The 15,856-nt window shown below is 41.3% G+C and overlaps 1 protein-coding gene across 1 annotated transcript in view; it reads left to right on the top strand.

The window, feature by feature from the left end:
• Positions 1-15,856, top strand: part of COL22A1 (collagen type XXII alpha 1 chain) — a 233,160-nt gene that overhangs the window by 162,831 nt on the left and 54,473 nt on the right. Inside the window, exons 25-32 of the mRNA XM_075024010.1 lie at positions 5,348-5,401; positions 5,767-5,820; positions 6,825-6,878; positions 8,358-8,411; positions 8,808-8,843; positions 12,127-12,189; positions 13,231-13,284; positions 14,351-14,392. Of these exons, the coding sequence (XP_074880111.1) occupies positions 5,348-5,401; positions 5,767-5,820; positions 6,825-6,878; positions 8,358-8,411; positions 8,808-8,843; positions 12,127-12,189; positions 13,231-13,284; positions 14,351-14,392 (411 nt within the window). The remainder of the gene's footprint in view (positions 1-5,347; positions 5,402-5,766; positions 5,821-6,824; positions 6,879-8,357; positions 8,412-8,807; positions 8,844-12,126; positions 12,190-13,230; positions 13,285-14,350; positions 14,393-15,856) is intronic.

Raw genomic sequence — 15,856 nt, 5'->3', positions numbered from 1 at the left:
GTGATTTAATTAGCATAGACTTGTCCGTAGGGTATAAGCTCAAGCCCAGCTTTTCTTAAGTAATTCCGGAAATAAATTATATCCTCTGAAATGCATGGTGTCCTTAATGTCCTTTTTACAATGCAAGTTAATACTGCAAAATGTAAGAAAAGGATACAGGCCCCAGCTGCAAAACTCAGATTGAATTCAAACTATGCTAGTGCTGCTTGAAATTGGAAGATATTGCTCAGAGCTATCTTTAATAAGATCTGTACCTTTAACAAAAATAAAGCAAAAAAAGTCTTCACCTGTGCAGATCACTAATAGTACTGAAACAAAAGACCATAAGAGAGGTTTTTTGTTGTTTTTCTCATTTGCTGCACTGACTCAGTAAACCAACTCAAAGCGAACACATAGGGAAATAAATCTTCCCCTGTAGACAAAAGAGATCATGTCCATATCTTACACTAAGTGATGAAATTAAAAAAACCTGCCTTTCACTGGAAGCAAGAAATTCTCCTGGAGAGACTTTATTCAGTACTTTTACAGAGCTGGAAAGACAGTTCAGAGAATTTTTGTTGAAAAACACTTTATTTTTTAAAATAATGTTGGTATTCCAATTACAATGCCACCTGGTGAAATAACTGGAGACCTCCTCCGCTTGTGAATTATGGCACTATCACTGAAGCTAACTATAGAGCATGCATCATAGGTAAATGCTCAGATCTGTTGGCTCTTTAGGCTTTTGGTTTTCAGTGTCATCAGCAACAGCCTTTTTCTATATCCTCTTATCTTTGTCTTGGTTTGCAAGGCAGGATTTAAGCAAAGAGAGCAATATGGTGCTCTTATGCTGCATTACTGAAAATAATTCACAGTAATTGTGCTGGTGGATACTGTAGTGCCTGGGGTGAGAAATGAAGAGCCGATTTGAGGAGCTGTTCCCAGAACCCACTCAGATGCAGCAAGGGAGAAATGGAGAGTTGGAGTAGCAAGGGTCATAGTAAGACACATGGACTGCTCCACAAAACTAGCTGCAACAGCCTCATTTCTGATGGGAGAGAAATAGAAATAAAGGGGAGAGAGCGCAAAGCCAACAGGAAGGGTCTGTGGGGACTTTCTGAGAGGTGAAATTGCGAGGAGTAATTGGTGTTTGAAGTGGAGACAAGCACAGACACTGGAGGGGAAAAGGCTGTCAGCACCATAGTTAAGCATTTTGCTATCCTTGTGGCAGCAGACAGGATGCTCTTGCATGTCCCAAAGGTTCTTCTTGTTTGTAAAGCTGGCACACTGCCTAAAAAGTCTAGACCACAGTCTGTTTTGACATGAGTTAAGGGCTTATCTAAGCCTTTCTCATAGTGTAAGAGAATCCAGTCATCAGAATGGAATAATATACAGAAAATATGTCTGTGCAAGCTTTGCCTCCAGAGACATGTATCTGGAAAAGCCATCAGACTTCAGTTTCCATCATGGAATGGCATTTGTTTACCTCCCTCTAAAACATAGCCATCCTTTCTTTCATGGAAAAGAGATTTAGGCCAAGCAGCCTACTGATGTAGTCACAGAGAAAGGTTTTTTTTTTTCCTTTTTAGAGCTTCCTTAGGGAGTGCAGAACCTAAATCTTAATAGCTCTCCCTTTCCCAGCCTGTCTTTCAGCAAGGTACACAATGGAAAAGGAGAGCATCCTTTAGTGGATCCTGGAGGACAGACACAGCTGTTCCTCCAATATGGAGAGTGTCAGATTTCTTTCCTGAGAACTGTCCCTGAATTACATTGTCTAAGGAATGGAGCCTGTAAAAATCCACCCCCTCCAATGTTTTTAAAGATGTCCCACCCCATGACACACACAGACACACACACACCCACCCACACACACACCCCCCTCTACACACTCTTTGCATTTTAATGAACCTTTGAAATCTTTTTGTTTCAAAACAACAGTTTGAAAATACTTCCATTTAAGCATTTTGATAAAAGATCCATGTTTTGCATTTGTTTTCCAAACTGAGTTTGTGTAGTCCTGTTTTAGAATAGTTTTCATATATCAGTTTTTACTTCAGCATGTAGGAAGCACACATCAGAGTCTTTACCAGCCAGAAAAAAAACACTCCATGATTATTTTCTTCTAGATCAGAGTTTTAAAGGGGCAACACTGGGGACTGGATTTGGGACAGGGACTCTCATCTGTGTAATTAATCAAATGATCTCTGAAAAAGGTGATCATTTAAATCAGGTACTTTAATCTGCACTCAGTTAAAAAAAGGCAGCAAAGAAAACAGATGGCATGAGATTTTGGGGTTAAGCATTACAAGCTGTCCTGCTGCTGCTGTTTTATGGGGGGTTTTTAATCACAAATAAAATGCTGTCAGTTTGGTCCTTTCTAAATACTTTGAAAGAATAGTCCTTGGTCTAAAGTATACTCAGAAGTCAGGCAAAGGGCTACAATAACAGAAGTTTATATACAAGTGAAACTGATTTGCTCTGGACAGTAGCAAAAGGGAGGGCTCTATAAAGGCCATATATGATGTATTTCTGCAACTTTCATGTGATTGTGCCATTTTATTTCTCTGTGTCGCAGTCACTTGCTGTAACCCAGGCTGCGGAAAGCAAGAAATCCAGTAGGACAGTAGATGTACTGGTGTACGCAGTCAGCTGGAGCAGGCTGTCAGCATCCTGTGCATCTCCCAGGGATAGTGGTGGCCATTACATAAAATTGTTCTTTCTACGTCCATCTCAGAGAGGCTTTTATCAGAACAGCTTTCCATTAGTGAGTGTAACATTTGTTGGTGCAACATGTGGTGAAGCTATCGAAGTAAACCAGTCTTGGGCATGATGTCCTGGATGATTGCTCTCATGGAGAGCAATGAAATGGAATTATTAGTGGCAATTTAGGGTAAGGATCAGTGTGCTTCCATTTCAAGACTTATGTTTGAACAAGGCTATTGTGGTCCAGAATACAGAAAGTTTAAGAGTATAATTAGAAATTGTCTTGGATAGTGAGAATATCTCACTAGGAGATATTCTAGGAGAATATACTTACTAGGAGAAATAGTTGGGATGAGGAGGATGTAGCACCTCGTGTTTCAGGGATTATGCTGGTCACCGACAGATGCTTGAGTGAGACTTTGCTTTTAGGTCAGATTGCACCTTCTCTGTACTGCGTGGGGTAACTTGCATCATACTTGGGGATGCTTGGGCTGAGGCTGGGTCCTGGCCAGGGTTTTTCACCTCTTGGTAGAAGCTCCCTGTTGTAGGGCCGTGGAGAACATGTGTTTCATGGTGTGAGGTGGCTCAGTTATTGGCAGAGAGAGAGAACAAAATTAGGCTGTTAGGGAGGAACCAATGGAATTGGCAAGGAAAGTCTGCAAAAGTAAATTTTGCACTTTCTTTCCTGAACTTCCGCATAGGCCACTCTGCCGCCAAATCAGTTTTTTGTTGTTTTTCTAAAGGTACTTTTGCCTTCTTTCCCCATACTTCACCCACTCTTCATGGAAGCCCCTTCTTGGAGCCCATATCTTCTGCAGGGCCTCTCAGCGATACCATCCTTGTAGAGGCGGAGTAGGGCCGAGCAGAATTGCCAGCTCCCTGGTGTCTGAGGTCTCTCTATCCAGTTGTGTCTACAGTGTGGCATTACCTCTTGTGCTGGGCTAATTTGGCCTGTTGATTCTTTTCTTTAAATGGCAAAAACTTTTTTAAGTGGTTGATGGTCTCAACCAGGTGTTTCCTGATAGGAGTAGAGCTCCTTAACTGCAGGACCCTCCTGCAGTAGCAGCTGAACCAATGTCCCCAGAAGCCAATGCAGGCCTCCCCAGGAATTATGTCAGCAGCATCAGTGCATCTTTCTGGGGATTTTTTAGTTATGCTCACATCTGAGGCACTCTGCAAATGATAGTGTTGTTGGTGGGATGATTCCACGTCTGCTCCGAGTTGCAGAGAAAGCGGATCATGGGAGGCAAGTGCATCTGCAGGTCCCTTTGCCCCATCTGTTGGTGAGAGGCTGTCTTCTCTTCTGACTGAATTTTACAAGCATATTCTAAAAAGACCGCTTATCTATTACCTTCTTTGTCAAACCATGCCACAAATAACTCCTTGTCCTCACTTTTTTACACCATTTTCTTCTCTTCAGCTACATTTTTCCTTAAATGTGAAATGCTAATATTGATCCGTGACTTATAATACCTTAATCACAAAAGCTGTGCTTTGTGATAATGAATGGTGACAGGGAAAATGCTGACTGGCCATTTTCTATCTTGTATCTGTTGCTCAGTTTCAATTATTTATGTAGGGTTTGGATGGCAGGCAGGGGTTGTTTGGTTTTTTTTTCATGTACAGACACACCAGAACTCCCCCTATGCTGAAAACTGAAAATTAATGAAATCATCGTGTTAGAAAGGCAGAAGGAGACAGCCAGGGTAAAATTGCAAGTCAGTCATATATCTGTTTCTCACATCCATCCTCATGTTGTTTGCTTAGGTCCTGATCCAAAAAAATATATGAACACGTGGGTCATTCTGGGCACAGGAGAAATCCTATCTTGTCTACGGTGGAAGCTGAAAGTAATGAACACCTCTGCATCTCAGGCAACCTGTTAAGATCTGTCGAGTATGGAAACAAATTTCTCAGCTAGGAAGCCAAATTTAACAATTTGCTCAACACACAAAAATAAATCCCTCTGAAAATTGGGTGGCTATTGAAAGAATATTTTTTCCTTAAGAGAAACAGCTGTTGCAGGGAGATGAGTAAGAAAGACTGTTAGGACATTTCCAGCTGAACGTGTGCATTGAAGTATGGGGTTTTGAGGACCATTTACTATCAACAGGGTTAATGTAGGGCACTAAAATGGTGGTGCATTTGTTTTAAAACACTTGATTCACTACATTGTTTCTCCATACTGTTGGATTTGTATTTTTACCCCCCCCCCAAAAAAAAAAAAGCAAAAACCACAAGCCTGTTCCATTCATTAGTTACTTCAGGGATCTTTTTGCAGAGGTAAATTATTCACTTTGAAACAACATTAATCAAGATTAAATTAGGCTGGATGCTACAAGGAATCCCCCTGGACAAGCTTTGTGTTATACATTACCATTGATGGCCTTCAACTCCTCCATCTCTTGCACTGGAGTGGAGGATGGAGCTCACCTTGTAGCAATAGTAATTAGTGGCTTAAGCAGGAGATCCTGTTCTGCTTGTAAGCATGGTTCCCTTGGAGTTCAGTTTAGCATCTTGCACTTTTTTTTTGGTAGAAGTTAGTGAAATAAAGCTCAGCGCTTTTGCCCGTTTCGATTAGGGCCCCGACTGCACAGAGAAGGACTTAAGGCTTTCAGCCACTATCAAAGAGTTTGATAAACTGGTTTTGCTTTGTCTCTTGCAGGGACCTCCAGGGCCCCCAGGCATTGCTGGACCCCCTGGACCACCTGGAGCGCCAGTAAGAAAACAAGCTTGGGGTTTTTTTGTTTTATATCAAGGAGAAGAAAAAACAGCTGGGGAGAATTTTAGGTCATGGGTTTCAGTGGGAACTGAGTCAGGGCCTGTGGCAATGTGTGTTTTCTCTTATATTTTCTCACTGAAAAGCCACAGTTGGTCCTAGAGGACAGCTTCTCTGTGCTGAGTGTTGGAACCACGTCGGTGCTACCTGGGGATAAGTCAATGTCTACAGGACTCCTCACGGCAGAGACCTGACTGCTGTGGAAGGGAAAATTGCATTTAAATTGAAAGCAGCAACCTCCAGTGAGGTTGCTGCAAAGGACAGAAATACTGATTCGTTTTTTTTCTTCTGATTTCGTTTTTCAGGGACTGCCAGGAGAGATTGGAGTTTCTGGTAGAATCGGACCACCGGGACCAGCTGTAAGTGTTGAGGAACTGCTTCCTTTGCTTTCATGCTCTCCATGACTTCAAATACTTTAATTCTCAAGTCTCTGCCTCCTTTCCTGCACCTTGTCTGCATGCAAGGTTTTAATGTGGGCTCCAGCGCTGTTTCCTTTAATGCAGACGTTAGCCTCTGATACCTTTTCTGAACAAGAATTTTACTGGACACAGCTCCACTGTTCCTACACACTGGGGCCATGATGGGTTTTTTGTGTGATACCTTTCAAAAGTCATTTTACCTTTGGCAAGATACTGTTCTTCCAAACCTGGAGTTTCCTGAGTTAGGCCAAAGAACTGAAATTAAAATCTCAGATTTAGCAGAGCTTAGCAATTTCTGTTGGCTGTTAAGTCAAGAAAGGTGAATTATGAAATACTTAGTATTAAGAAGTGCCACCTACAGCCTGCAGTATTTGGGGATTGACTGACACTCGAAAAGGGGACAAAACTTTTTCTCACCATTTTAAATGAATTACAGGAAGTAATTTTAATTCTTACCTTGCTGAACAATTCTGTCACTATGTGTTATATAATTTAATTTTAGGAGTCTATGTATTATATAAGAAATTACCAATATTTAAAAGGAGAAATAGACTTTTAGAAATCTTTATAGCTACAGATAATAGAAACTTAGAGACAATGATAAGTAAAAGTGTAATTTTTAAAGTTAGTTAAGAATCCATAGCACATAGAAGGGCTACACTGTTGTTTCTCTGTAACAACACTGACATCCAGTGGTCGTTCACCAAAACTGGGATACTGAAGAAAGGGCTGAGCCTATCTGTGTGCATCTATGTGCATTGTGACAACTTTTGTATATTCTGAGTCACAGTAGGGAAAGAGTCAAAACAAAATGCATGAGGTGGTTCTTCTTTTCTTAAACTTAGGTTAGTGGGAAGAGGGACGAGCTGACCACGCTTATCCTGAGCTTGCTGTTAAAGATTTAAAGAGCAGGTGCTTACAGCTTACGATTTTCTCTTGTTTAGGGGTTGCCTGGCAAAGATGGATTAAATGGGCTTCCTGGGCTTTCCGGTCAAAAGGTAAGTGATGCCTCATACACTGGTATAAAGCTACTTACCTGTGCAGCTTATCTGGGTGAGGTAGCAAGTGTAAGTGGGAATGGGAGCAGATCTCCAGACTCAAACACACCTCACTAATCCCACATCACTGAGCCACCATTGAAGCTCCAGGGCCAAGTCAGCTGGTGTGATTTCACTGTACTGAGTCACTCTGAAGATGGAGCTGGTTGTAAATACAGCAGGGATGAGAGATCCTCTTCCAGTCTTCAACTACTGCATCCTATTTGGCAAACACAGCAGAGCGTTGCAAACAGAGAAGCTTCTACTGTCACTCAAGAAAGCCAGTGACACTGGCAAGTCAAGGCATGTGTCCAAGGCACAAAGAAGAAGAACAAAGAAGTGCAGCAGGCTCCAAAGACATTCCTTTCTTTCCTCCCTGAGGGGTTAGAAAGAAGAGATGCCATCCCCCTAAGGCTTCCGTAGTTCTGTGTGGCAGAAAGATGGTTCTTCATTATTTTCTTCTTCTTATGCCCCATTTGAAAGCTTCTACAAATGACAGATTGGGAAAAGTTGTCTCCTCTGCTGTCTCTGCAGTGGGAGAAGGAAGATAGGAAATTTAGAAGTAGGAGACACTCTGGTTGACTTGTCATCACTATGTAAATAAGTGTCAAAGGAATGTGTCATGTTTTGACTATGAAGGCCAAGCTAGGCTTTGGGGATGATGACACTATATTAGAATAAGGACAACAGCTCTTAACCATCTACTTGGTTTGCATTGGCAGCAGTCTTGTTGCCTCTGATACTTGAGCACTATGACCCCTACTTATTCCAATAACACACTACATTTCTACTTGCCTGTCTCAAACGAGTGCACTGAGTGCTTGAGCCCAGGTCTAACAGAGTCCCCAGCTCCCATTGACAGATGAATAAAGGTGAGACATTTGGAGCCTATAACAAATTTCTGAGGCTAAATAAACTTCAAATTTTATCCACAGAACTGTGTAGTACCTACTGGACTTCCTAGCTATGTAGCACAATTCAGCTCTTAATCCACTGCAGTCTCTGGTCTCCATGCTGATGCCACCCACACTGAAAGATCAGTTTCAAAGTATTTACCTAAGAAGCCCAGTGGCCAAGGTGCCAATCCCACAATTATTTATTTTTCTTAACAGAAACAATGTAGACTTTCTAACCAGGTATAGTTTGAAGAAACTGAATGGAGGTTTTGTTTTTCAGGTAATTCACTGTGTACATTTTTAATGTAACAGTGGTTGACTTTGTGTTATTCCAGAAATATTCCAGTAGGATGATCAGTGCTGGAGATATGATTGCAAACATCACTAGAATGGAAGAACATTCCAGGAAACATATTCTCACATGGCTCCAGTTACATCCTCAGGCTGATACTGAGGATCTAAGTCAAAATATTCCTCGCTGTTGTCTGCAAACATGCTGCACTACCAGAAAAGTTTGTATATTAACTTCTTGTGTTCCCTGCAGGGAGACCAAGGGGAAAAGGGTGAGGAAGGCTTTCCTGGAAAAGCTGGCCCTAAGGTAAGGGATTTTATTTCATAGTTTGCTGTAGCCATTGAGTCAATCAAGGTGAGTTTGGAAGTTCTTATACTGAAGTCAGGAGAGTAAGATTCCTCTAAAAGTGGAGGCATAAGAGGATTAGCTGATGCGTCTCATTGCCTTACAGAGTTCATGGTGTTCCAAAATACCAAACCCTGTTTGATGCTCCTCTCTCCAGTCTACATGTGTAGGGAAATCTGACCTGGCCCTTGTGTTGGCTTCCTGTGGTCTGAGTTCCCAAGCCATTGAGAAGGCAATTTCAGTGCCTTTTGGGAAGTAGCTAGAACAACACGGGCCAGGACACTTTACTAACGAGAAAGTGTTCTTACAAAAGGGTCAGGCCCTTGCAATGTTAATGTTTTGCTTTTGTTTTTCCAGGGTGAACCAGGGAGCCGTGGCCAACCTGGTGAGCAGGTGAGCAGGAAAAATAGTCTTAGCAGCAAGGCCTACCTGTCAGAGTGACATAATGTGACCATATGCATTAACAAAGCCATTTGCCAATAACAAGATCTATGCATGTAGTTTGCATCTGCGATTGAAGACGCAACAGATGAGTGGATGAGGCTCGTGGTTGGACAGAGTAATGCAAAAATTCCAGAACAAAAATATGCTAAATCCAACTTTTAATTGTATCCTGGAAAATTCAGTCATCTTGGTGGGTAGGGAAGAAAAGGAAGGCAGAGTGGCTTAAAAGTGCTTGTTTTCCTTCACACCTCACATTAACCCAGGGTGCTGATTGTAGATGATGGGGAACTTATTTGTAACAATGTGATGCAAGGGGTGATTCTGTCATTTCTATGTTGTAAATGCTTGCTAGGAAATAACCCCAGATGACTGTTAGAATTTACACAGTTATCTTAGTCTTTTTGTATTAGGATTTGGGTTTCAGCAGACAACTGCTGAACTGAGTGAAGAACCAGGGAAATGTCCTGGGATTTCCTAAAGCACACAGCTGTCTAGAGCCCAGTCAGGGCCACTAACCATAGATGTTAACATTGTCATCTGCATGCCAACTTTTCAACTGTAGTATGAAAATCTGTAGAAAGATAAATCTGTATAAGACAGAGTCTTGTATCTTTGGCATACATCTTAGGATTTTGGGTTACAGAGTATACGCCAGCAATGGAAGAGTCTCAGAGCCTCAGTATTCTCTTACTCCTACCAGTCTCAGTCCAATCTTCTGCTATAAAGACGAAACAGGAGAATGGTCATGACCTCTGCTCCCATGTTGTCTTGTGCACTAAAGCAGAACATGCACTACAAGCTGGACTTAGAGGGAGGAAGGGAAGAAGCTGTCCATGAGGAGTCTCATATAGCGACTTTCCATAAGCTGTGGCACTCTCTCCATGATGATTAAGTTTTAGGAATTGCTGACCATTTTTCCTATTTGTCAGGTGTCGCGGTCAGACCCTCTGTTACTATCTACCCCTTGAAGGAATAATAAAATTCTGTGTCCGAGGTACAAAGTGAGGTTTATTGGGATAAGGCACTTATTAAGTGGATAACAATTACATACCCCTGCAAGTGGGGACTATTGTGCTTCTATTCCAAAATTCCTTGTAATCTACCTAATAGGTATCACTCAATTCCCATGAAAGTATCCTTACCTGGCATCCCAAGTAAGGGGAGATCACCACAGTGCGGGCCAGCCATTCCTCAGGAGTGCTCTCATCGGGTTCTCAAGGAGCCTTTTTTATACCTTTCCTCAGTGGTTCCTGTGGTCACCACCCAGCAGTGTCATTTTGCTGTTGCTGGGCAAACAGACTGCTGGACTTGCAGTTGCTGGGCAAACTGGGGACTCGCTGTTTCTGGGCAAACTTGGGCCCAATGCAAGGAAAGGTCAGACCCCAACTAAAGCACTGCCACTTGGTCTGGATCGTCTCCCCACCCAGGGCTGTTTTAATTCTAAGACCACCTTCCAAAATGCTTGCCTGTCTCTCCACACCATGGTGTTTTCCACACTTTTCATAAGTGTTCTCTTTTCTGCCACCTCAGTCGTAAATTAAAATATTGAATGGTGCAGAGCATTAGAGGACTTCATACATCCTCTGAATTTGTCAGGAAACAGCTAATAACAGGTGTGTGAATGTAGTTTCTTCAATCAGTTGTACACCGTCCTCCAGACACCCTTCTTCTATGCTCTATTTCTGTAGTTTGCTAATGAGAACATCATGTTGGCCTGTGTCAGATGTCTTACTAGTGTCAAGAGGCATTACATAAATACTTCCTCCTTGTCTGCTTAGTTATCCTGTCAAGGGAAGGAACTGGATGTGTTTGACATGATTAGTTTTTAACAAATCCATACTGGCTGTTTCGTATTACATTTCTGTCCTTGAGCTCATACAAATTCATTGACATTTTGCTTCAGTATATTTCCAGGGGCCTAAGTTGCACCACATGTTTTTATTTTTCCTCTGAATTCTCCTTTTTTCTCCCTTTAACGTTAGGCCCTCTGTCCTCATGATCTCTGGGATCTCACCATCAGCCAGGTTCCTGCAGTGGCTCTCACAAAGCACCGCTCCCTCTGTCACCAAATGTCATTGTCTTCAGAATTCTCCAAACATCACCCTGATGTTCCTAGTCATACTCAGTCACCACAGCATCTTGTTCCTCACCTGATTTCTTCTGCAGACTCCCTGCACCTATATCGTGATAATGTTTTGACTATTCCTGTACTTCAGAGATAGTATCTTTAAAGCGGAGTTCACCTTTTCTTCATTCAGTATTTGTACAGCACTTAGCGCATTTGGGTCCTGTCCATGACCGAGTTCTTTTGTGATACTGCACTACAAATGCAAATAGGAGAATAATTATAAATAGGAAACAATGTAGTTATTTTCAGATGACAAACTGGGTCAGCCTGGAGCTAAATTTGAGAATACTTGATATATTTAGAACAAATCACATGACACAGAGATCATAATTATTCTGATAGCAGGTATTATAGAGCAGAAGCTCAAAGGTAAGGTTCAAAAAGAAAGAAATCCAAACGTGCAATAGTGCATCCGGAAAATTCTAGATCAGGCAACATCTGTACCGTTCAGATTAATACAGTGCAGTTTTGCATTTCCAGACTACACTAGATCATTAAAAATGAAAATAAAAGTTAGATTTAAATTTTTAAGCTGCTTTTATTTGCTTGCTTGGTCCTGCTACAGAGCAGCATGAAGAAACAGTCCTAAATTCCATGGTCTCGGTTAACATGGAACAGCAAAAAATGAGAGGTCTTAGCTGCTGTTTTAAGTAATGGTTTTCCAAGAATAAGAAATTATTTGATAATCAAACTAATCCCATTCTCTCTCAGCAAACTACATCTATAATCAATCCCATCAAAAAACTGGGGCAGGTTCTGCCTACAGCATAGACCATATGTATTATGGTGTCACTAGGTATCAAGAAGAAAACACTTGCAGTCATTCTGAGTTCTGAACAATTCATAGCCTAGTATCAGACATGCAAAGAGATAGACAGCTAAATGAAGGTTTCATCCTTCCCAGCCTGAGGGCACTGTGGCTAGACTAACCTACCCTGAGGAGCAGACTTGATGCGTTTTTAACTGACATGAGTGAGAGAAGACTTTGGCCCACCATTCTGCCTTTTCATTCTTAATTATACTTGAGAGTAACGGGGTTTATTAATAGAAACCTTGCTTGATGCCTCTTCCTAGATTTCACACACTTCTTTGTCTTGTTTTCAGGGTGAAGCAGGTCTTCCTGGTCCTCAGGGTTTACCTGGACTGAGGGGAGAAAAAGGAGACCGGGTGAGTGACTTTGAGCCACAGCTTGATTTTTTGGGCCATTTTGTACCAGGAGGACTTATCTCAAGTGTCCCTAGATGATGTTCTCTCTTGGTGTGATTGCTGTGGTGAGCAGCTGATTGGCATCCAGCAAGGTGACCAAGTACCCCTTCCAAAAAGGTACTTTACTGCCTAGTGACTGTTCCTAATTGCAGCGGAGGTGCTAATGAACAGTGTCTATCCTAAATGCAGAAGGTTATGACTTGTGAGGCAGTAGAATAGGTACGGTGGTCTTTAGGCCTTACTTTCAGAAATACCTGCCTGATTTAAGAACGTTAAAAAAAAAAAAAAAAAAAAAAAAACAAGAAAAAATCACAAATCCCCCTTGTCACTGAGCCCTGGAGAACACTCTAGATAACTGACTGCATGCTTGAATGTGAGCAAGAGAGATCTAAAATAACTGAGGTCTTAACTGTTCAGTTTGCTATATTATATGTATTGTAGAGCATAGGATATAGAATATATTCTCTCTATATATAAAATCACAGAAATGTAGGTCAGATAGCTCCTATTTGAATGCAGGATAAATACATTTTGTGTATGCACTTTGAGGAGTATTCACATCATCCTTGTTAAGAACTTCCCATTCAGATGACCAGGCTACCTGGGCAAAATAGAGAGGTAGTCACCAGTGAATGGATGATTCAGAAATCTTTAACATAAACAAAACTGGTAGTATGAATGTCTGCTTTGGGTCTTAATTCCTGTTCTGGTGCCTCTCTTGTCCAACTAGAAAAAATCTGGGTTTTATAACTGCATCAAGCAGTAGGATCTTCTACATGCAAGTTGATTAGGATTTCCTTTCCATGAACTTAATTGCTGTTCGTTGGCTTTTGAAAATAGTGTGGATTTTATGAAACCATCTCCAAAGTGTTACGTTTTTAATTGCTTGCACTACATCCTGGAGGACAGGTAAGATCAACTGAAAGTGTAAAATATTCTAGTGGGACTGATGCAATCAAATCAAAACATGCATATTTCCTGCTTTCTTTTCCCTGTTTTTAGGGAGAAAAAGGAAAAGATGGTCTCCCAGGATTGAAAGGCGAAAGAGGAGAAAAGGTGAGTCATGAAATGAGCATGCTTCTCGTTAGACAAGAGAGGAAAAGAGGCAAGGGCACAGAGACAAGTAATAGAGGAGAATATCTGAAGAAACATTAGAAATCTATTAGCTGAGCCTTACTGAGAAGCATCAGAGAAAGCTGTATGTGGGACAGAGACAACCATTTATTGAGTAATGCAAGGAAAGGAAGCAGCTGATGAAATCTAAGGACAGTTTCTTTAATTCAAGGAAACTTTTCTTTGTTTTAAAATTGTCTGATAGAAATAAGCCTGGAATTAAATTCTGAAGAACTTTTCTGTGCCTGCCTGTGATGTGCTAGACCAATAATTTAAGGAATGGCCTGGGCTTCTGCCATCACAATACTCTTAATTTTAGTGAAAATGAGAGAACTAGACAAAGGTGATGTCCACCAAGATTTACATTCAACCAGTGTGAACATGAAGGTGAAAATGAAGCATTGACCTTGCAGATGCCTATGGTTGTATAGTGAAAAATTTGCCCTCACTATGGTGGCAATAGCCATCAGGAAGTGGGTACCATTTTGTTGTTCTTGCTAGGATACTTCAGCCCTCAGCTTACAAGTGACTTTCACCATTTATGGAGGACGAGAACTGGATTTAGAAACTTGTATTTTTGAATAAAAACAGAGGATATTTTTTTTCCATCCACAAAAGAAGTTCGGCTAAAACATGTTTTCAATCAAGAATTTTGATCGACTTTAACTTAAAATGCAAATTAAACTCCATATCACTCCTGCAATGGGTGGAGTAACATTAGAAATTCATTGACCTGTGAAGTCAGATCAATGATAAAGTCATAAAGTAATAAAGACAGTGAAGTGAGAATCCTGTATGCAACAAAGCAAGGACAACAGAAATTCTGGCCAGAGCAATGGGGTAAATTTGACCTGTCAGAGAAGTGCTATGGGATTTTCAGTGTCACTGAGCTGACAGGTTGTCATTGTGTTACATCTCATCTGGTAATGCTGCATCTTCTAGCTGATCATGTTGAGTTTTATTGGGGCATCTTTTTATATCCTTAGTTATATTTTTTTCCTCTCTCTAGGGTGACACAGGTTCTCCTGGACCACCAGGCTTACCTGGAACAGTAAGTAAGACTGTGTTCTGTGCTGTAACAATATTTAAGGCATCCTCACATTTCCTCCACACAAATTCCTCAGAAACAAAGCTTTTCAAGAGCCCTACTTCTCTGCAGAGACTGTAGGACCCATTTACTCTGAGAGTATCTCCCTTTGTGTCAGAGAAGCAATATCAAGTTGTATTTGGTCTTTTTATTTTTGGGAGAGGTTGTGCCCTCCTCTGCCTCTTTGCAAACAACATTTTTGTATGCCCATGTCTTAGCACTTAAATTGAATTTATGATTTGTTTAGCAGCTGTGGAAGCTGTCTGAAGAAGGTCATGGCTGAAAACAGGGAGTGTGTTCACACAGATTTTCCAGGGTGAGCTAGATTTTTCCCACTGGGATCTCAGGATAAGACTGGCTCACCCTCAACAGATCGCAGTGAACAACAGCTTGTCTTCTTGGGGAACAATTCACCTTTTTCCAGGAAGAGCAGAGGGTTCCACTTCTCATTGACATGAACTTATGGGGTGGGGAAGTCAGCTTCAACAATGCTGCAGCCTCCCAGAGCCTCCATTGCATACAGCACTGTGCTGTGCTGTAACCCCAGAAAGACCCTCATATCCCAGAGCTCATTCTGGGTTCAGCACTGGATCCAACACATAAACCAGTCATACCTGATTGCATGTACCCTTTCTGCTAACAGAAAAAAAGGTCAAGAAAACATCAATTTGTTGTTTTAAAAATGAACCTGCAAAATTAATTTTGGGAGCATAAGCATAATTACAATGAAGTTCACTACAGGCAATTAAATGAGCATCCACTGAATGTAAATACATAAACCTCACAGTTTCTTCCAGCAAAATCTGAGTAAGCAGCTTGGAGTAAGCACTAGGAACAGGCTTGTCATTGCAACAGGAGGGCTGATCCCAGTCACAGATCCTCCAAAAAATGGCAGATAACCACTTTTCAGCTTTGCTCAGCACCACTGGTTATAGCTGCCACAGTCACTCCATGGAGAGAATTTGAATCGAGGTACAGACTTTCATGCAGCAACAGAGGAGGTGTTATAATTTATTCCCTGCCATTAGTTGGGCCTCTTTAGTCTGTGCCAAAGGGTGCTTCATGGTATCATGTAGGAAGACTCCATGTCTATCACACAAGAATGATCCAGTCACAACACCAAGGATAAATCTGTCTTAGTCAAGGTGGAGAAAGCAGCTTACAGACTACAACATGGATAGATACAGAGAAGATACGCCCAACTGCTCAAGCTTCCCATGTTTGTAGGGAGAAATGATTTCTATTTCAGCTGTAAAAGTAGGTGATGATTTCGACATACACTCATTTCATCAAGGACTAAATTTTTCTTCCTAATTTTATCAGTTTTGATAAAAGATACTGCCTCTCTCTACAGAACTTGATCCTTTTTTTGTGGCTAGTCCTTCAGGATGACTATGTAATCCCTAAGACAACCATGTTGAGGTGTGT

Source organism: Buteo buteo, chromosome 3, assembly GCF_964188355.1.
Source record: "Buteo buteo chromosome 3, bButBut1.hap1.1, whole genome shotgun sequence".
Lineage (NCBI taxonomy): Eukaryota > Metazoa > Chordata > Aves > Accipitriformes > Accipitridae > Buteo > Buteo buteo.
The sequence above is the reverse complement of the archived record's forward strand: the minus strand, read 5'-3'. Positions and strand labels throughout refer to the sequence as shown.